Source organism: Thunnus albacares, chromosome 4, assembly GCF_914725855.1.
Source record: "Thunnus albacares chromosome 4, fThuAlb1.1, whole genome shotgun sequence".
Lineage (NCBI taxonomy): Eukaryota > Metazoa > Chordata > Actinopteri > Scombriformes > Scombridae > Thunnus > Thunnus albacares.
Window position 1 is genome coordinate 18538840 of NC_058109.1, and position 22293 is coordinate 18561132.

Here is a 22293-nt window from a genome sequence, read left to right on the forward strand (position 1 = left end):
AGCACGCGTCGATGCTTACGTATTTTCTGTATTTTATTGGCCAGTCACCGCTGCGGATGTGAGAGGGGGAGGTGAGGATGGAGCAGAGGGGAGGGGCAGGGGAGTGTAGTGTACAGATGAGGGGAAGGAGAGCGCTGAAAGCGGGCGATGGCCTCTCCTCTGCCTGCCAGGCGGGGACGCAGGCGCGGGGAGCTGGCCGTGGTCCTGAACAGAGAGTGAAGGATGCGCGGCTCGTCCTTCACTGTAGCTCATCATAGCGTTCTGCGGTGGTACACCTAAGATGGCTGCCACAGCAATGCTGCGATATTGTCACTGAAATGGGGAACATTATTCAGTCTACGGGGCAGTGCACGGGATGCAGATCAGTAGGTGTACAATTTTCCCGAGCCGCCCCATGCCGTGTGTTGTTGAAGGGTGGGGTGTAGCCAGAAAGTCTCAGCTGCTCCATCTCTGTCTGTAGGCTTATGGTCTCTTGTCAGGAAATAGGATCACACTGCAATCACATAAGCTTCCCATCTACTAAACAGAGATTTAATATTGAGGATGAGTACAAATCTTCAGTTTTTCGACTAAATTCCACTCAGTGCTGATCAGTATTAATAGTTTCTGGCCAAATGCAAATGTCTAATGTACAGTGTAAAGTCTGTGTTTTTTCAGTAACCTATGATATTAATTATGCTATGCTTTATTTCATTTTTAATGTTATATAACAGTGTTATTGTACAGTATATTATAGCGGAGTGGGATTTGCTGTCTACTGTATGATAAAGTGGTCACATGACCTTCCATGTCCTTCTAAGGCAGCCTACAAAAAATGAGATCCTTAGAAATAATGCTACAATGCTACAATACAAACGTCAGATTTACATGACTGTGAGGAAAACAACTAGCAACATATTAAATCATTCTAAATCAGTCACATTATATAATTTTGACATCCTTGAAATGTTTCCCAGCATTCGAAATGAGACACACATATTCTGGATTAGAACAGTATTTTGCTTTAGCCTTGACAAGATTTAAAATAGATTTAAGCCCTGATGTCCTGATGTTATGTGTTGCTAATCCAAAACATTGAGAAATCAGTTTAAGATAGCATTAGCCAGCATGACGCAGAAAATGCCAGAAACTCCTTTGATTTTGATTTGTCAATTCAAATGCAACAGCTGCAGTCCTTTGAGCCAATTATGTGATGCAGTAGTAGTACAGTAGATCTGTCACACCTACAGTATCTCGCTTTCTGACTCCTAACCAGGGACCCTATTGACCTAATTAAACTGACAGGTTGTTAAGATGACATGTATTCTACCACAGACTTTGGCTGACATGGAACACATGACTGAGGATTTTAGTTTAATTCAATTCAATACAACTTTATTTATCTTTGTAAGGACAATTGTTTCCAGATCAAAAGACACAGTACACATGCAAAAAAAAGGGGAAAAAATGTGAATCACAAAGCTAAAAACAATGAAAGGCTATAAACCCAAAATAAACTATATATGGAATTATTACAAGCTTAACAACCATAGATTATGTATATTCATATATTGTTTTATCATATAACATATATTATTGTAAAGCCACGCCAGTGGGGATTTATTTTGGAAAATCTCACATGCTATCTAACAATATCCTGCTTACTGTATTATTTTTTAAAGCCTATTGAGATGTTTTTCAGGCGAAACCACAATATCCGGAAGATGATTTGTTGATAACTCCTGCAGCTCATGAGACTTTCCTCTTGGTTGCTTGTCTGACCTGGTGATCACATACCTGAGTGGACTCTCTTCTCTCTAATGCAGCAGTGGTTCCCAACCTTTTTTGGATTGTGACCTTTTAAAGTTAAGCCATGTTTACTCACAACCCATATATCTACACAAGTGGTTTTACCAGTGTGTTGTTCCCTTCCCAGAATCTGAAAAGGTTTTAGAGGCCTGAAGAGGTAAAAGTAAGGTTAGAAGTCAGAAAAATTATTTGTGCTGCAGAAATATGTTTTTTTCTCTCTTAATCACTGTGTGACCTTCCAGATTTGGGAGAAGAAACATTTTACTCTTTTTTATTATGCCCATATTGTCTATATGCTCAGTTTGAAATCAAATGCATACAGAAAACATGTGTAGGACCAAAGTGGGAATTATTTTGCTTAGGTGTTGACCAAGTATCAGGAGGCCTGGTGAGCTATAAAGCACACCAGTGATCAGATCAAACCTTTGAAAATGTCATCCTTCAAAACGCCTGTCATGTTCAAAGAAACCATGTACTTTAGGGTTATTTTCCCTCCAAAAACATCTTCTCTTACTGCACCACTTATGTCACCCTTTTGACCCTGCGTTGTGTTCACCTCCCCCACCATCATGGTACTTACACTTCCAGTATACACATGACAGGCTTTATACTGTGAACTCAGCGTGCACTGATGATGAGCCGGCCTGCATACTTCACCTCTGAGATTAAATTGAATCTGACAGTTGGACTGACTAGCTGCTACTCCAGATGTTCCTTGCACGTCTGACCAGCAAATTCCCTGCAGGTAACCATGCTTTCAAGGACTCCTCATTTCCAATTTTGCTTCAGTGGACCTCCTGTTGCCTTAACTTGGCATTCAATAGTCCTTTAATTTTTATTCACACGGCTCACCCTTGTGGATTCTCAGTATGAGATTTTCCTGTGGTTCCCATGGTCCTCATCTTGTTAAGTTGTCAACAAGCTACTGCCAGTTCCTGATGGGTGAGGCAGTCAGTACACTGACACCCATTGGTTTTCTGCGACTGCATACTCTTGAGATCCTGTGGAAAGGTCTAGCACTAACCTTGGCAACAGAACTCTCTAAACCTTTTAAACATTAATAATTGACTGATGTTCTTTGCTCTGCTCGTATACTTCAACTAGAGTGTGTACACATTAAATGTTGATGTTCTTCAGGGTAGTGCAACACAAAGGCTACGGTGGAAAAAGTTACAAGTTTAGTCATGCAACAACGAGTGGAGTTTTGTTTGTATTCTTTTCTTGTTAAATCTCCACAGTCAAAATAATATTCAGAAATTTTAGAAAACAATCTCATTACAAGGTCTATTTAGTTGCTGGTCTGGAGCTTTTGATCATATCACATGGTCTTCATCAGAGGATGAAGTTTGTCCAGTTGTCATGGAATTGTAGATGTTCAAAATTGTAGAAGTCGTCAAAAAAATGTGAAAACTACAAGTCCATGGCAATTGGGCAAACTCCATATTGTGATGAATATCATGTGATATGATGGAAAGCTCAAGTACAACTACCAAATGGATCTTGTGGTGAGACTGTTTTCTCAAATTCATAGAAATGGCAATAGACAATGTTAAAACATTGATTTCTTTAAACTTTGAGGTAAGAGTTTTTGACATGTCTGTCGAATAAATGGTGATGGAAAAATAAGGCAAATTCCCAGTTGCAGCATACTGTAGGTTCACCTGGAGAAAATAAAATGACTGCTTGTTGAGATTTACTCCCAACATTAACAGTTGGACCACGATCAGCGGAGACAAGATGAATCATTTGAACTTTTCTTGACCCTACCCTAGATATTCAATATTAATTGCAGTCATACACTGTGGGGACCTGGCTGAATTTATCATCACACCTGATGCCAATCTCAGTGTCTTCTTAAGTGTCACGCAGAAGCTTTTCATATTGAAATGTTTAAAGTGCAAATCTATAAAATGCAATAATCAGGTTGAAGGAAAATCATAATATTCACACAAACAGAACCAATAAAAGCACACTAGTGTTGTGTTTTGTGCTTTAATATGTGTGTCTGTGTGTGTGTGTTCCTGCATGTGTCTTTTGCACACTGTCATGTGCGTGCCTTTGGAGAGCTGACACAGACAGCATATGTAAAGCACACAGTGACGCACCAGACAGTGGAGCACAGCTGAAATATCACAGAATAACTGCATAATAATATATTCATGACTTCCCTCCCTCACCTCTCTGCATTTATGAATCCTTCCTGTCATTCTATGCATCATATACGATGCATGTTTATTTTATTCAATATATATTCTTAAAGACTGCCAGAGAGATACATGAATTGTTTATTTTTTTAAGCAGCAACACATTTATCTTGAGCACTTGAGTGTGTATCATTCAGATCTGTATTCCACTTTTTAGTCACTGACTTGGTGTTTAGTCACCAGTCATAAGCTCTAAGTTTAAAAAAAGGTTTGTCAGAGTGTGCACATCCACACCCACACACACACAAACACACACCCACACACACAGAGGCTCAGAGGCTCCTCTTGAGTTAGCTGAGGAGCTCTTTGAAATATTTAAATGCTGGGAGCGTTTTTAATGTGAGATTGATGGAATAGGGTCAGTGTCAGCATTGCAGCTACTATGGCCGTCTCAGAGAGGGCTTCGCGCCCAGCAAATACTGTATGATGATGCTCTACATTTTCACCAAGAACATGTTTACATCCTGGGTAACTGGCATTTTAAAGCATTTGTTGTAACAGATGTTAATGTGAATTTGAGCTTCGCAGAGGAGTGAAATGCTTAACAGTCTAAACTGAGATGATTATGAATTGGCTTGTAGGAGTAAGGAGAAGCCCATTTTAAAGAAATTACCAGTCTGTACAAATCCTTTTATGTAAGACAGTCCTCCATTTTTTTCCCACTGGTATAAAATAGAAGACGTAGTTTCTCTCATTGACATTAATTTTGCAGTGAATTTGAGGTGGCATCCCGGTAGGTCCAGAGGAGAACACATTTTTCCTTTTCTTTATTTAACACAAAGAAATACAGATAGGCTACAGTTGATAATATCAACTCTAGTTTTTCACTTCTAGCTTATTTCTGGAATTTGCACAGGTTAACGTTTCTTTCTATAATTTCAAGCTACACTGGAATGATCCATTTTTAAAACAACGTCTATTCCATCCACTCAGCCTTAATCCTGATTTATGGTGGGTTTGTATCTTCTTCTTGTATCTTGTATTTTCCAGATTAATCCCAGGGCAAAGGTGGTCCCCGTGCAAGAAAAGAAAAAAACACTATATCAACTCCTTGGACAGTACAGTTCTTTAGTGTATAGTGTATGTGTTGTTGCTCAGTGATAGGTGAAGACCTCATGAAAACCATCAGATTTATGCTTGCCTCTTCCTCCCACAGTTTTCAGGGTAGAGCAGGGAGATGATGCCAGAAAAAGATTCATTAATAATGCAGCGAGAGACTGAAGCCTCACCATGTCGAAAAAAAAACCTTATAGCTGTTCGTCCAATACATCTTCTCATCAACTGTGTGCATAGTGGGTGAGATTGAGATGTATGTAGCTCATTTGCACATATTGTGGACACATTCTTCGACTGGATTTTGGAGAGAGAAGAAAGATCAGATGCCGTGAGAAAGGAGAAAGTAAAAAGGGCTCATCACTGCAGTTTCAGAGATTTTCCTCTCAATGAGATGACTAAGTACTGCCCTCTTTTGGCCAAATAATCAAAGAACATTATAAGTGATCTAGTTTGTTGTGTTTAAATAATCAAGGCCACAAACAAAAGTGAATATTTGACTACATCGCTCAAAGCATTATGGAGGCAGCTGAAAAAACTGCACTGCTAATTAGTGAATTTTTGAAGACACATCCCTTTGTTTTTTTTCTCCTTCTTATTCTAGATGATTGGTCACCAAAAACAATCATTGCCATGTTAATGGCTGAGTTCCGGTGTTGTAGACATTTTCCTACTCAATTTGTTTCTCAGTGCAGGATAATGATATGTCTGAACATGTGATTATCCGTGTAAAGACCAAAGACAACAGGTTGCATTACCAGGAGGTGGTCGGTGAAACTACAGTGCCATTGATCTCCAATCTCTTCAAAAATCATTAAATTACTAGGACTGTGTTTGTCATTCTGAAATAAATCAGCATGTACAAAGGTGATATGCAGTGAGCTAAACACGCTTCCAGTAAGGTTTGAAGACAGGAGCTGGTCATTTAAGATTCAACTAGGGTGAAACAGTATTGGACATCAAATTAAATGATAAGATAAAAAGATGAGATACCCCAAATTTAGACCAAAAGTACTGTAAGACTATAAGCCCAGCGGTGCTTAGGGCTAATTGCAAACATGCTCATAAAGACAATGCTAACATAAAGATGTTTTAAGGATATAATGTTTACTGTTAAACATCTTAGTTTAGCATTTTAACATGCTAACATTTGCCAATTAGAATTAAACACAAAATAAAGCAAAAAATAACACTGATGGGAATATTATTAGTTTTGCTGGTATTTGATCAAAGACCCAACTGTTGGACAAATTCTTATTTTTACTTTATGATGATACTATATGAAAAGTCAGGGTTCTGCCAAAGAAACTGGGATTCATACTCTGGGGACAATGAATGTCTGTACTAAATTTTATGGCATCTAAATTTTCATCCATCCTCTAGTTGTTGAAATATTACAGTAGATGACAGAACATGCTACTAGCAGGCTAAAGGTGACAATAAAATTAGATTTTTAGTTACATTGTCCCTCATGCTAAGAAGAAAAAAAGGCCAAGTACAACACAGTAATCGATGTAGTAATGAATACATAGAGGCCACAAGAATAAAAGTAAAAAGAGCAACACGCTTAGTTAGCCCAGCAGTAAATGAAGAGTCATATTGTATTAGCAACACATTAGCCTCAGACAGCTAATGGCCAACTTGGTTAACATTAACTGATCACAGAAAAACAAATCATCTTTCACAAAACAGCTAACATAAAATGAGTAACAACTGTACAGAGAATGGTCCAACAACAACAACATGTGGGGAGTAAATAAAAGAAGCCTGTCTTGTTTGGTCACAGATCTGACAAAATGGTGGCCATAACAATGTCCGTTAAACTGTAATGGCTCGGCTGGGGTTGCTATAGTAACACTGCTGGTGGCAGAATGAGTTTCCCTCCCAGCACAATGGAGCGAGGCGACTTCTTAAACTAATACTGCTGGTTGTAGGAGTTGTAATAACTGAGGTGTTTGGGTTTATCCAGTTAATTGCACACAAGCTGGTGAGGTGGATGAGCAGTAATAGAAAATAATGAACCTCTTTTTGAAGTACTTGTAGGCTACTTTGAGTATTTTCATTTTATGTGACTTTCCACTTCTGCTCCATTACATTTCACAGGGAAATTTGTATGTTTTATCTCACTGCATTTTTCAATGGCTATAGTTACTAGTTAATTTTTCAGATTTGTACATTTATAGATTTTATATACAAAACATGGTGCATTGTTGTTGATTAGACTATACCCACCGGTATGTATAACTAGAATAATATAACAGTGACAGGGGGAATTCTGCATTATGTGTGCTTTTATATATTTAAATATTCAAATATTTTATATGCATTACTTTTACTCATAATGGAGCATAGGAGCAAATAAGACTGACAAGCATAAGTTAGTAATGATGCAGTACTGAAGTAAATCAAAATAATATTCTTTGTTAGCCCAAGAGATTCACCTACAACCTTTATGTTTATTCAGTGTGAGATGTTTGTTTTTAATTTTCCTTTATTTCCCTGTCCTGCTAATTAATTGTAAACATTCTCATTTAGACTTGTCTTCACCTTCCTGCGCTGCATATCCATCATTTTCAGAGTTAATTTCTAGAGATTTCTGACTGGCTTGTAAAAGTCTGGCATTCACCTCATATGAACCAGAAAGCAGCTGCTGATCTTCTGCACAGAGTTGTTCTGGCTGTTTTTCAGTCTAGACTGAAAACAAAATGTGATTGGTCATTTTGCCATTAACATCAAAAAACTGCCTGAGGGAATCAGGCAAGCAAAGCTACTTTCTTCTCATAAATAACTCCCCAACACACACTTCTAATGACTTTTATGTCTTTGTTTTTCATTTTTTAAATCATAAATGGGCTGCTACCCTTGCTGTTGTATTACTTTTGAGATTTCAGATACTCCTGTATATATCTTAAACATTTTAACATGAAAACTTGTAATTGTCCAACCTATAGCAGCTTGAAATTAATGGCTGTCTCAGAAGCATGGATGAGACAGTAATGTTTGTAATTATTTTCTAGTGGGAATCTCATTTACTCATATAGGTTTCAGCTGATTGATTAGCAGTCAGGACAGCATAACACACTCTGACACAACAATACATTGGCATCTAGAGTAAAAGACAAACAAGTACAGTCAAAACAAGTCCAACAAATCAGTGTTCAGTCTGGCATTTATGTGATGTGATATGATTTGTTTCAACTTCATCTAGTCCTATAATTTTATTCATTATTGTTTTACTTTACATCCATATACTTTTCTACTTCTTATACTTCTTTTACTGCATCCATTAAATATTTGAGTATATGCTTTACTTTATCTCTCAAAGCTTTTTGTTTTTTCTATAAAAACAGTATATTGTTTTAGAGTCATATCATATTGTGTGATCCAGTGGTCTGATGTCCCCTGTAGTCATCTGGGGTGTCGATCTGTTACTAACCTGTGTCTCTCCTCGCCCTGCAGGTGACTGATTGGAGTAAGCCAGAACAGCTGGGCCCGGTGTACGTAGGTTACTTAAACCACTGCTGCAGCTCATTCACTCTCTCTGCTTCTCCCTTCAGGCACCGTTTGGTTTATGTTACTTTAGTCATTTATTTTGTTTTTATGCACCTTACAACACCCGCATACACATCTTCCACTCACATCACACTCCAGTATAAGTGTTTAGTTTATTATTTAATTTCGCTTACTTTATTTAATAAATTATCTTTTGTTACCTTTGTATGGTGTGTCTCCCTTTTGCTGTGGCCAGCCAAATCATAACAGGTGGTAATCGTTGCACTATACATAAGAACAATTTGTCATTGCTCAAAAATCTATCTGTAATACAGATTTGCCACCAAAAGAGGTCAGCAAAACCCTTTTTTATAACAGTGCCAATGGCTTAATCATCAGTGGACCATCAGAAGACAAAAAAAACCAAACAGTATAAGTATCTATGAAGATTACAATCTAGACTCGCATATAATATACAAGACAATCCTTTATTTATTATATACAACACTGAACTGCTTCATCATCATGAACTTCATCATCACATGTTCAATCAAGTTATAGGTGTTTTGTTTTAGAAAAACATGAACTTATTGTAAAGGGGCTGAGGAGGGTTATTACACTGCAGTAAGAAAGTCATACTTTTCCCTTCAAGAGCGTATGTAGCACACTTCAGTTACCATGGTGACACTGGATTTTTGTGCAAGGAAATGGCTTGCTTAAATGCATATTCAAATAAATTCAGTTAATCACCACACATTATCATACACCCATGTGGATTCAGAAAGAGAAAGTCATTAATTCAAATATTTATGTATGTGTAATAAACTTCCAACTGATTTTTTCACATTTTCAGCCCACAGAAAACCAAGTCAGTCAAAACCAGCTGAAGTCAGTCAAAAACATCCATCATCTGTTTCTTCAATTGCTGTAATGATGATTACAAACACCCCTCTGATGAAATATCTAAATGTATAGTCTAAAATGTTACAATATGCCAAGTTTTAGTTCAGGGAAATAGTTTATATGCTGAAATCTTACAAAACATCAATTTATCATGAGTTCATAGGAACAGGCTTGTTTTCAGAGTTCAGATAATCCAGTTTTTAAATGTTATTTTCATCTTGAGAAGTATGAGAATTTCCCCAGCTCCCAAAGGAACACATAATACTTCAAATTGTCTGAAAAATACAAAATCATCAGATTTGTATTGTATCATTGTACAGCAACAAAATGCTGTAGCACATATTTCTATTGGTTTCAACTTTCTGATAGAGCCTCATTTAGAAAAAAGATCTTTGGAGAGCAATGTTGTTATGGTCTTAGAATAATGTTTGCAATCAAGTTGTGTGGACTATGAAGGCAAAATACAATTTGGCTATTTGTAGAGGTACAGAATATATTAGACTCCTCCTTCGGGAAGATATCTTCTGTCAGCCCTCCCCTCCGCTGAAAGAGTCGCTCTCCTTTCACTGTCTTCCTCAGTGGCATCTCAACCTGATGACAAAAGCAGCAGCAGCACACACTGTGTGGAGTTGGACTTGAGCTCTGTGATTTTTTAAATGTGTATGGTCATATTTGCTCCGGTAAGTTTAATTTCTCTATAGCCTTGTCATTTATTGATTCATTTATGTTATAATCAATTCTGCTTCATTTTTTATTCTAATGCATATCAGATTGAATGAGCTGTACTATAAGGTGTGATCTTGATGTTGATTTAAAAATTGACTTCAAGAAATGTCTGTCTGGTTTAAAATCAGTCCAGTTTGTTGATGCAACATGTGCCATTATGTGTAAAAGTAAGGATAATTCTTTTCAGAGTAGTTGACTCAGAGTAAATCTCCCATTCTTTATTTGAAAATTTTGCAAGTAAATGATGTTCTGATTTTATCGTATAAGACAGATGAAGACAAAAAAAAATGACACCCCTCAGAATGATATATTACATCTGCAAAATGAATCTCACTATACTGCTGTGGCCACCCTCCTGCACACAGTGAGCAGCTCTGTTAGTTGTCTTCCGACCTTTAAATTATTCACGTTTTGTTTTCAATCCAATTATAAATCTTAATAATCAGTCCTGTATTTATTGATGTGTATACATTATGTGATTATGTGAGACACACACTTACACATACTGATTTGAGTTTTGCTGTTGAATGCAAGTGAATTCATTATCAACAGATGGTGATCCTTATATGACATTAGCTTTTGTTTTCATAGATTTTTGCCATTTGTGCTTTTGCAACATGTGGAGGATACTTTGGTCATCTCCAGGTTAAAGTGGACTGTGCAGACAGGAGGCCGAGTAACCTCAGCATCAACATTGATTTTGGGTATCCTTTCAGGTAAAGTAATTGTTTGTGCTTTCTTTGACATTATGTCTGCTTGAAACAGAGCAAATTCACTGAGCTATGGTAAAACATCCATGACATATATAAATTTCACATACTGTATTTAGGTTTTACCATCGAAACCACTGGATAAATATCTTATGAATACATAAACAACAACTATTAATTACTACATATTTTTCTCTCAAAATTTGGTAATGGTAATGGTAATCTCAGTAACATTTAAATAAAAAGAAGAATAGTCATGAATACATACAGGTTTGTGGGAGTCAAAGTCTATTTTTTAACTTTTTTTATTTACAATAAAAGAGGCCCAACAATAGCACACAAAAACATATTGCAAACTATGTACAACCCAGGGGACTCAATTAAGTAGGGTGAGTTCAGCTAAAGGTTTTGGCAAAATGTGCTTTGGACTATATCAGTCATATATGTGTCAAGTCCAACTGAAGTGATGTTTATTTCATTTAAATAGGTTCTTGACTACCAGTCAACTTGAAGTCACCATACATTGAAATCCATTTGTCAGATTTCATTTTTAAATCTATCTTTAACAAAACTGAAAATACTGAAAGTCTTTTTACCTTTTTGTTCATCACAACTCCATTTAAGGTGCCATACTGTTTGAGTTGGACAATAAAACAATGAAAGCAGGGATTTGAGTCAGTCTGTTAAGATTTGTGTATCTGAAATCTACCCAGAATGATCAGTAACTGAATTATGTAGGAAATATTTACTGCTACTGCACCATATATGAAATACATATGTGCATTAATAGCCAATTGATAGCCATTGATAAAACTCTGTATATCTTCTATCTCAGGTCTCTTGTACCAACTACACAATAGATAACTCTGCATCATTCAGTTCAATCATTCATTAGCCATAGCCTTGTGTAACAGTTTCCCCTTTCCCTCATTGATCTTGTTTTTAATATGTCATAGTGTTTAGTAATTGTAGCTGTAGTATTAATAATACATGTTTATGCATCTCAGTCACTTAACCTTAAAAGACCTATACCCTCACAAAATCATAATAAAGATCAACAACATTCATCATTCTAACTGACCTCTCTTGTGTGGCCAATAAGAAGGACCATTTTCCTATTATTAAACATACTCCAATATGAGTTATGTCGCTGGATGAATAATTTCATATTTGAGTCATTCATAATAATAATAATTCATAATTCCCCTATAAAATCATAAAGCTATTTCAGTGCACAAATTGCTACAACCTACTAAAAAATAAGTGAGAGCAACCACAGTGATCGAATAAATGTGTTTTGCTATCTGAATTACAAAAATCTTTCTATTTTTTCTTACATGTAAAATCTTGAAAAATAGTCTTTAACTTTGCAGGAGTCAAAGAGAAACAGGGATGGGAAAAATACATTTTTCCATTTTTTCTCCTCAGTTTATCATTGGATCTCTAAGCGGCTACATCAGGTTGCAGGTGCATTCTGCAAAGAAAGATGTAGCAACAAAGTGCTGAAGTGCTGTAACATCAAAAGAGACCTCTTGAGGTTAGAGTCTTGACTGATCGGCCTGAGAGTACATTTTGGTCTAATGATGCAGTGAAACATTTTAGACTCAGGGCTCTTAAATTGGTCTGGCTTCCTGCTCAGCTGTCCAGCTTCCTGATCTTAAATTGGGCGAGCTTAAAGAGAGGATGGCTCCTCTCCACTGAGCCTGACAACATGATGGAGTAGGGCTGCACAGTTTTTTAAATCTTTTTGTCTAGCTGCCACTTTCCTGAGATATGCAGTGATGATTACTGTGGACATGTCTGCTTAGTCTCTAGTTGTTTTTGATGTCTGGTAAAATCTCTTTGTCATTGAATCTCTTAATTCACATTTTAAAATTATTACAAATCATGTAAATGAAACCATTTAAATAGATTAAGCTAAGGAATGCTTAGTAGCAATATTTATTGCAATCATCCATGATTTTTTTTTGTTACCCACATAAAAGAAAGTGTGTTCATTAATTTAATTGTTTACTTGTTGTTTACTTTTTAACTTACAAAATCTTTTTCAAATTTTACAATTGCATCTTATGATTCAATTATAATTGATAGATTTAAGAACATCTCAGGACCACTGAAGGTATTTTTCTTGCCTTAGTAAAATGAAAAACCTCCTTGTCTAACTGAGTACCTTCCACATATCTTTGAGAGCAGACAGGTCATCATTATCCTTAGGATGATGAATTGTGTGGTGATTGTGGTGTGAACCCTCTGGTGTGGTGCAGTATTGTGGTCGACCAGCCCCATGCTCCAGAGTCAGTGTCAGTGATGGCCAAGTATGTAATTAACAGTTCAACTGACTTGACTGTTATCTGTTTGTTAGTACAGTGAAACCCACTGTTGTTATGTATAAATGGTGACTTCTTTCCAACTGAATTTTAGTGTTTTTTCAGTTCATTTGAAATGTCATACTGATTCAACAGTGTCATTTCAGTGTTGTGAGTCTGTGGGAGGCAAAAATCCCCAAAAATTAACACATTTTTGGACTCTGCATCTGGACAAGACAGATGTGTGTTTGTTTTGCACACTTTTTGTACACTGATTGATGAAAAGGTGATGACTGATGACTGAAATATCTTGACAGGTTATTATTAATTATTACAATGATAAATGTATGCTTACATTTCAGCAAAAATATTTATTTCTTACAGTTCAACACAAATCCCCCTGCTGTCTGCAAAAGGCAATACTATTAGGCTACAGTGCTATGCTTTGAGGAATCGCTATTACTAAAACACGCAGGAAATCCAATTTTTCTGCCAAGGTTTAAAGTTGAGATGAAATGAAAAATGCCTTTTTAACCCTTTTAGATCAAATCCCTGGTCATAAACCTATTTAACAATATATGCAAAAAGAAATATATAGAAAAAAATCAATTTCTTTGTATTCTTATATCAAAATCTGATAATGTTTTCTTCCTCTAAAACAAACATGATGTATGCTTAGGTAGACTTGAACCAATTCCTTTCAACCAATAATATCATGACATCCACCTATCAATCAATCTTAAACTTTTAGCGGCAGACAGCTGAGATTCATTATGACACGCACACTTCAAATCAAATTCCTCCCAACGTCATGTCCTGTCTGCCTATCCTGTTTCACTTGGAAATGCGTCACGATTTGAATGGCCAAACTTCCCCAGTATTTCCACAGTATTTTTTGTGGTCATTTCTTTATTTATTTATTAAAACTGTGTCCTACTCCCATGCCATGGTGACCAAACCCTCCCCATACACACTGCAAGATCTCCAAATATTCAATATTGTTACAGTGACACAGCAAACAAAATATAAAGTATTCAGACAACATATGCTTCAGCACTTTTTGAATGATGAAACAATAACAAAAAGGTCATGATAAATCCTCAATGACTGTAAGACATAAGGGGCCAATGTTCACCCCAAAAATATGGAACTTCTCTTTGCAACTGTCTGATAGTGAGATGGAAACTGTTTCACATTCCAGATGTTCTCATATTTCTTTATATCACGTAGAAAAACGAAGCTGTAGAACTGCTTGCCTTTTCCCTCGGGCAGCTTCTTCATGAATCTTGAAGAATCTCTTCCTCTGTATGCAAAACCAAATTCAGAGAAGACTCATGGGAAAGAAAAACGCAGACTTATTTCCAATAAGGAATCATTCGGTTTCTCCACTGTGTTTCTGTATTTTATTGAGCTTGAACTTTCCAGTTTTTGCTATTTTTAGCTTGCTAATGAAAGTACTCTCAAAGTTCCAATGAACAATGGGCGTCTCGGCTGTTTTAAAGCGACATGTTTCCTCCAGACTGAATCCCCTCACATGTCAGTTCAACAACAGCTATTTTTTTTCTTTTACAAACAGCCACTGTAAATGTCCTCTTCCTCTCTTGTAGATTACAACAAGTGCATTTCAAGGCTCCCTTGTGCGAGGCAAAGAGAGAGGAGATTATCTTCCTGGATGGCAACTTTTCCTCAGCTGCTGAGTTTTTTGTGACCGTCGGTGTTTTTGCTTTCCTGTACTCTCTGCTGGCAACCATTGTCTACGTCTTCTACCAGAACAAGTACCTAAAGAAAAACAGAGGCCCACTTGTGGTCAGTGAGTTTATCCCTTAAACAAACACTCTCAAGTGTGCTCAAATGAATTACTGTACATACAATATTATGTGATCATTTTGTGTTTGTATGATATGAAATATGTTGAATTAAGTATTTAATCCTGTGTGTGACTTCCTCCCTTTCTGTCTTCTTTCCAGGATTTTGTTGTTACAGTGATCTTCTCCTTCATGTGGCTGGTCAGCAGTTGTTGTTGGGCCAAAACTATTTCTGATATCAAGACGGCCACAAACCCAACACAGGTGCTCCTGCTCATCTCCGCCTGCAGAGCTCAAGAGAACAAATGCACAGCTATCCAGGAGCCTCTCTGGTCACGTCTTAATACATCTGTGGTAAGTATTCAGTCAACAAAGGAGACATAAAACTGGATAAAACAGTAACCTTCAAACTAACATTTCCTTTTTGTCCTTTTTTCTACCTCCAGGTTTTTGGTTTTGTTAATGTTGTCCTGTGGGTTGGAAATATTTGGTTTGTGTTCAAAGAGACAGGCTGGTACAAGACTGGTCAGAGATACCCAACCAGGAGTGCTTCTGGGAAACGGGCCAGTGAAATGAGACAGCGGCTCTACAGTGAGAGCAGCTTTGACCAGCCAGAAGAGAGTTTTGGTCCACAACCCTCCAGACAAGACAGTTTCAATCAGTCAAAGGGGGATTTGAGTCAGCAGGTCCACAGACAAGTTAGCATCAACCAGTCACAAGTGAGCTTTAGCTTACCACAGACATATCTTGGTAAACCGGTCATTTATGACAGGGAGAATAAAGCCTCCCAAGGGCCAATGATATTTGTCAATGAGATGTGATTTTGTCTTGGCTTTTATCTAAATGGAAACATGTTTTATTGGCATTAACATTTTCACATGGTGAACACATGATTATCACTATAGATAATGTAATGAAAATGACATTGATACATATATTTGACATATATATGGCCTTTAAATGTATATGGAAAGTTTTTTGTTTTTTATCCCTGGACACTTTAATGTACTTGTGTTTTTTAGAAGCTGATTTAGCTTGAATCTTTATTGATTAATAATAATCACCGTGAGGGTTTTGTTCTGTACATCTGAGATCATTTGGCAGTCAAACTGTGTGCGCTATACAATACAGTAAAGTATTTAAGTTTGATATTGTGGTTTTTGTTATAATGCAGAGCAAAGATTGAAAGAAAAATTACATATTTCTCCTCCTGTATCCATGTTGCATACAGGTCTGTGCATCATGCCCCCAAAACAAATACAAAACAACAAAACAAATAATATGATGAGATAATCCTATATAAGAATGAGATTGCTTCTCCAGAACAGTCAACCAGGCCATTTGAAAGGGTCTTTTTTCTATAATAAAAGTAAATTTTAATGGTTATGCCCAGTGGTTCAGTTATCTCTGAATGCTTAAGAATGGATTCCCCAAATATCTGTCAGTAATGAACATGAATCGCTGGTCAGTTAGCACCTTTTATGGTTGTTGTAACTCCACCATGGTTTTGTCATCATGATGATGTTAGTCACTGATTAGAACATGAGCTAGTAGTCAGTATTCACACATATGAAGAAACATTTGTGCCACTTTAAATGTAATGATTGTACTAGAACAATGAAATATCTGCATAATAATAATAATACAGACACACATTATATCACATATCATTTTTCATCAGTAATGTGCACAATGAATGAAACCCACCATGACAAATACCTGTACTTGGATACTGGAAGACAACACATTATGTGCTGTATGTGTTTGCACACAACATAGAAAAAGAGGTTTAAGGAAACAAACTTTGGTCAACAAGCAAAATATACCAGTGTTCCAAAATCCTATAATCTTTTAAAAAAAAAAAAAAAAATCAATGAAAAATATTTTGTTGAACAACATTGTTCCTGCAACTGCTAAACATGCCCAGAAACAATAATGACATGTAAGTGGTTGCAGCATGAAAACAAGTCACATAAAGCTGGAGAGTTCTGATTTTTTGCAGTGTACCTTTAACAGAGGCAGCTTAAAATACAGCCCAATATAACTGCAAACTTTAGCTCAGGTAGTTTATTACTACATTACATTTTACAAATATAAATTTAAAGATTACATTTAAGGACTGAAATGCTTTTGCTTTTGAATTTTTGCCTGGAAGTTGTTGTTTTTTTTTCTTTGAAGACATATTACACATAACAGAACACATTTTGGCCTGTATTATATATTTGATGGGAAATGTGTATTAGTGCAGAAATACAGTATATCTAATTAATGTGTAACAGCTCTCCATATATGTTTAATATTTTATTGTAGAATGTACTCCCTCTGTCATTATTAATGGATTTCTTGATATTATTATCAATGTAGCACTCCAGTGTCTTTGTCCTTTTTTTCTAGATGAATAATGATTTCAGGAATTAAAGGCTGTTACAGTGGGATGTACTTTTAAAATGGTATTATTTTGATGTGTGTGTTTGTGCGCAAATGTTTATTCACATTTTATTATACTTATGTAAAAACTGAATAATTCTCCTGTATGTGGAATATGATGCATATAACCATCTCACTCTATATCTTTATTGTTACACTCTTCTGTACCATACTGATCATTAAAACTACAATTTAACAAAGGAACATTATGTCTATATAATTAATGACATGCTGTGTTGCTCTGTGTACTTTTTTAGTGACAGGTATTCTGGTTTTCAGTAACTGATATCAAAGCGAGTGTATCCACTGTGGAGTTGTCGTTACCATGGTGCTTCTTTGAGCTGTCGGCCTCTTTATCTCCATAGAAAAAGAAACAGAGCAAAGGAGGCTGAAAGTAAGGAAGCACTGAAATAGAAATGTGGAAAAGCGATATAAGGAATCACTAATGAATATCGACTCTTATGGAGAGACCAGCGGAGACATTTAAGTGTGTTTCACGCTGTGTATCAGGATTATCTCGGCTGCAAAGGCCAAAGCGATAATCCCTCATGGTGTCTGTTTCATCCTGTCTAAGACCATTAACATAATACTGACTAATACCCAAAAGCTCTTACCACTCCAACCATCGTACAACCTGTGGAGATTGAACTCTTTTGATGACAATGGATACATGGATAAATTCAGGGCCTCAAGCTGTCAAGTCAAAGTCATGCTATAGGAAATCATAATGTGTGAATTTGGATGTTGTCTTGATAATTTAGAAATTTAAAGAACAGAGGTGACGACGGCAAATTCTTTATGTTACAAGTCAGCATGTTTCAACTATCAGATGTAAAGCTATTCTTTTTTTACTGAATAAAAACTGAGTTTATGGTTCTCAATAATACTGTTAAACAATAAATTGATGTTTTCCATTCCAACATTTGTTCAACCTGCATTCTTTACAGCATTCTACTCATCAAACATGGCTCATGTTATTTTAACCAAATTTTGTTGTGTTAATTGTTTTAGTGCCACTCAAGCAGGGATTAGGGTGGGTTTGGGTAGGGGAGAGGAAGGATGGTGTGGGGTTTTTTTAATGAAAAAAAAAAGAAGAGACAAGCAATATTAAACCTCCTGCAAGATGACTGATGCACACAAGGAGCTACAGTAAATTCGATACCAAAATTGTTTTATGCTCAAAACCAATTACTGCTTAGAAGCTTGTCCTGTATTTTCTGAAGCAAGCTGATATCAGACTGTAGTATCATTGTCTTAATTTGTAATTATCAGAATAGATTTCTTTGTGTCCTTGCATTTGTTCATTATTCCACAAAGCTTAGGGTTTAGTGCCTGGCACAAGAACTATTAGTTTTGCTCAATATTTTTAGTTTAGTTTATTAATTTATTTTAAACATTGCAAAAAGGAGGATCTTAAATCTAATCTAGAAAATATCAAGGCTAACTAAGTCCAAGACATATTTCCATTGTGGTGTTTAATGTAAAGATTGCAAAAAACTATGAGTCCAGGTATCCAAAATCCATCCAAAAAAGAAAGAAAAAAAGATTATATTATATTAATAAAATACATAAACATTTTGACCATATGGTCAGCTTACACTTACAAATTGCCCTAAAGTCATTTTTAGACCTTTTTTAAAATTGTGTTTGGTTACTGGTTGTGGTTATTGTGTAATATACCCCGAAAACAATAATACTGATAATAACAATAAAAAAAATATAATAGCTCATAGCTCACATATAGCTCATACAGTATTTCATGAAAATGGCTTATTATCATGGATGTTTATCCACTGCAGATTTCAGCTAACGAAACAACTATGTTCTTCTTCCTCCTCACAGTGAACATTAGCGTGCAAATACATCAAGTGGATCCTTAAGTTTGTTATTAAGACCTCTGTATGCAGCCACTCCTATCTGATCCGAGCAATTAGAACAGAGAGAGGCGATGCTCCTCTGCTGCCCCCCTGACAAAGACACTAAGCACCTGCAGGTGTCCAGAGCAGGCTCTTTGAAGAAAATTACAGTGCATGCGCCCACAGCATGACAATTAGGGTCAGGTTATCAGCAGGAAATAAAGGGCTACATCACAAGATAGATAGCCCATTGGGTACAGAGAAAGGATGTATTTATAGCTATGTAATTAATCCCCTTGGAGCTGTAACATGCGATAGCCTGATGTGTAACATTTATCGTTGGTTATGTCTGTATTTTTCCACCACATGAAGCAGCCGTGACTTTCACTTACAAAATGGAGCACAGTGTAAAGCATATTGAACAAATGCTGGATCAGGTCACCAAGACATCTTTTCACTTCTTTGTAGACACCTGCAGGGGGCATCATCCACCTGTTTTATGACCTGAAACTCTCCACTGATATTTGGACTGATCCAATCTTTTTTTTTTTTTAACCATCTTTTTTATTTACTTTATTTATTATTTACTTTACATATTTCATAGTTTCTGCCACCAGAAAGCATGATTTTTCACTTTTGAATCTTATGCTTACATGTATACATATACATTGCTTGAACTACAGCATGGCATGCTGCACTGTAGAAATCATGTTAGGGTTAAAGTAGTGACTTTGGCCTCCAGGGGGTGGTACAGCATCATGCCAGGATTTTGGCATCCATTGACTTGGTTACAGGCAGGGTTCCCTGAGAAAATGTAAACACATTAAATGCATGTTAAGCATGTCTTTCTACATGGACAGGAGTTTTTTCCCATTAAATTGTTACCATTCTTCACTTGTTCTCTTTAATTGTGAAATGAGACAGAACATCTTAATTGCAAACAACAAAGGAATGTTTTAAACTAGAATCTCAACTGTTAATGGGATTTTTTTTTAAATTTCACATTTAAATAATACACATAATACTCAGTTGTATGTGTTTTGTGGTGGTGTGTTTATTGCCAAGCCATATGAACAACTGACAGTCAGTTTATCTACAGAGGGAATAATTTAACATTTAGTGTGAATTTTAAAAATGCTGTTTTGCAGGTAAACCAGAACATATCTGAGGAAATTCTGCTTACTCTCTCAGACTCATGTCTTCACTCATGTCCAACTAAATAATCAGCCATCCAGGTCTTTGGATGTCTGGATAGTCTATTTATCTAAGTAAATCATATTTTTACATATGTGTGCAGGAAGCTATACTCAGCATTGTAAAGAATCAAAAGTCATAACTTTATCCAAAGATTTCAGTGGTTCACGTTTTTGACCTGTCACTCTCTGAGTAAAATCAGTCTACTGATCTACTTTTATAGATTCCTCTGCCAGCTAATGAGAACAAAATCAGCCAATAATAATGGATATAAGAAGAGCATCACTTCTTTGTGTTTCCAGTGTGCTATAAGAACTCAAAATTATCACATTTGTATCTAATAAAGTATTTAAACTATAAGGTGTCATATAATACAGGGATTCTCTGTCATTTTAAATGTGGGCTCATGTACTCCGAAATGACAAAAACATAAGTATTTAACACAACACCCAACTAAGCAGTTCAACGGAAGTTCCTGGAATGCCACCTGCCACCTCTTTGGCTCCTTTATAGGATTCACAAGGGATTACAACAAGGGATTAAAGTGTGATGACATGTCCACGTCTGCTCCGGGGTGGATCGTTGACAGACACACTGTGTGGTTTAAGTATTAACACTAAGTACTTGTTGCTTAGACGTGACGAGAACGTAATGAGCTGATTGTGTAAAACAAACTTTTAGATTTTATACAAAAGGTAATTCCTCCTCATATTCCTCCCCATCAAAGTATAAATTCTCACTGACTACGTTTACATGCACAAAATATTCTGTTTTTTGCCCTTTTACTGAAGAAGGCAATATTCCTTCTAAGCTGTTTACATGGCTAATGAAAATGAATATTTATACATCATATTCATAATAGAGTTTTCAGGGTTTCTCTCTGGTCCAGTGGGAATGGAAATCACAAGATCTCTGCAGGCAGTGAACTAAACCAGCCGGGTAAAAAACATTAGTGAGCTGCTGCCTGGTATTTATAAGTGATATTGATATGACTGATATTATAGATTTATAGTTACAGGCACATGCAGTACCTAGGTTGTCCCATGATGTTTACTACACTGCTGAGTGTTTTTGGTGCATCACATCAAGTCATCACCATCGGTCAGGATAATAACCAGCCCTTCCTGAACAGCTCTCCATTCTCCTCTCATTCCTCTCCTCTGTCTGCCTTCCTGCTCCAGTATATGTCATTTGCCTGCACAGAGGTAAACAGGCAAGAGGGCCATGTGTCGAAAACTGCGGTAAAAACCCCAACTGAGATGCATATTCCGAATGCGCTGTATACATGTCCAAAGAATGCTCCTAAAACCAGAATAATACCGGCATATCCCACGTCTTAATCGGAAAATGCTACATTCAGAATAAGGCCTAATTCGGAATATCGGAAACGGAATATGCTGTTAACATGACCCATATCAAATTCAGAATATTGTCATATTCAGAATAATAATGGAATATTAGGGTGCATGTAAACATAATAATTGTTTCAGTTCTGTCTTAAAAACAATGTTGACATGTCCATATGAACATTGAAACAGTTTTTGCTTACTGTAATTCTTCCTCTTGTTCATACTGGTCATTAAAAGATCCCCTTTGAACAAGCTTCCAATGGCATTGATGGGGACAAGGAGACTGTCTTACAACAATGGTCAGATACCCGACAGAATGTACATTTAAACAGGTTTTTCTCACTGTAATCTTTCCTTGTGTTCATGCTGGCTATGAAGAGATTCCTTCCTAATGCACTTCCAATGTAAGTGATGGAGGATAAAATCCACAGACCTCTTGCTGTGCAAAAAATACATTTCACAGCAGGGCCAGCTAAAGGC

The 22293-nt window shown here is 36.4% G+C and overlaps 1 protein-coding gene across 1 annotated transcript; it reads left to right on the plus strand.

Moving 5' to 3' along the window:
• Positions 1-77: 77 nt before the first annotated feature.
• synprb (synaptoporin b) lies at positions 78-15964 on the plus strand. Its single transcript, XM_044348741.1, has 5 exons — positions 78-215; positions 10758-10882; positions 14790-14988; positions 15150-15341; positions 15434-15964. Exons 1-5 carry the CDS (start codon positions 78-80, stop codon positions 15806-15808), a joined length of 1029 nt encoding a protein of 342 aa, XP_044204676.1. The 3' UTR covers positions 15809-15964.
• The last annotated feature ends 6329 nt before the right edge of the window (positions 15965-22293 follow it).

Excerpts from the sequence above, each read along its gene's own strand:
- synprb (XM_044348741.1), top strand. The coding sequence starts at position 78 with ATGGAGCAGAGGGGAGGGGCAGGGGAGTGTAGTGTACAGATGAGGGGA. Across the intron at positions 216-10,757 it reads GCCGTGGTCCTGAACAGAGA|ATTTTTGCCATTTGTGCTTT; the intron begins GTGAAGGATGCG and ends TTGTTTTCATAG. Across the intron at positions 10,883-14,789 it reads GATTTTGGGTATCCTTTCAG|ATTACAACAAGTGCATTTCA; the intron begins GTAAAGTAATTG and ends CCTCTCTTGTAG.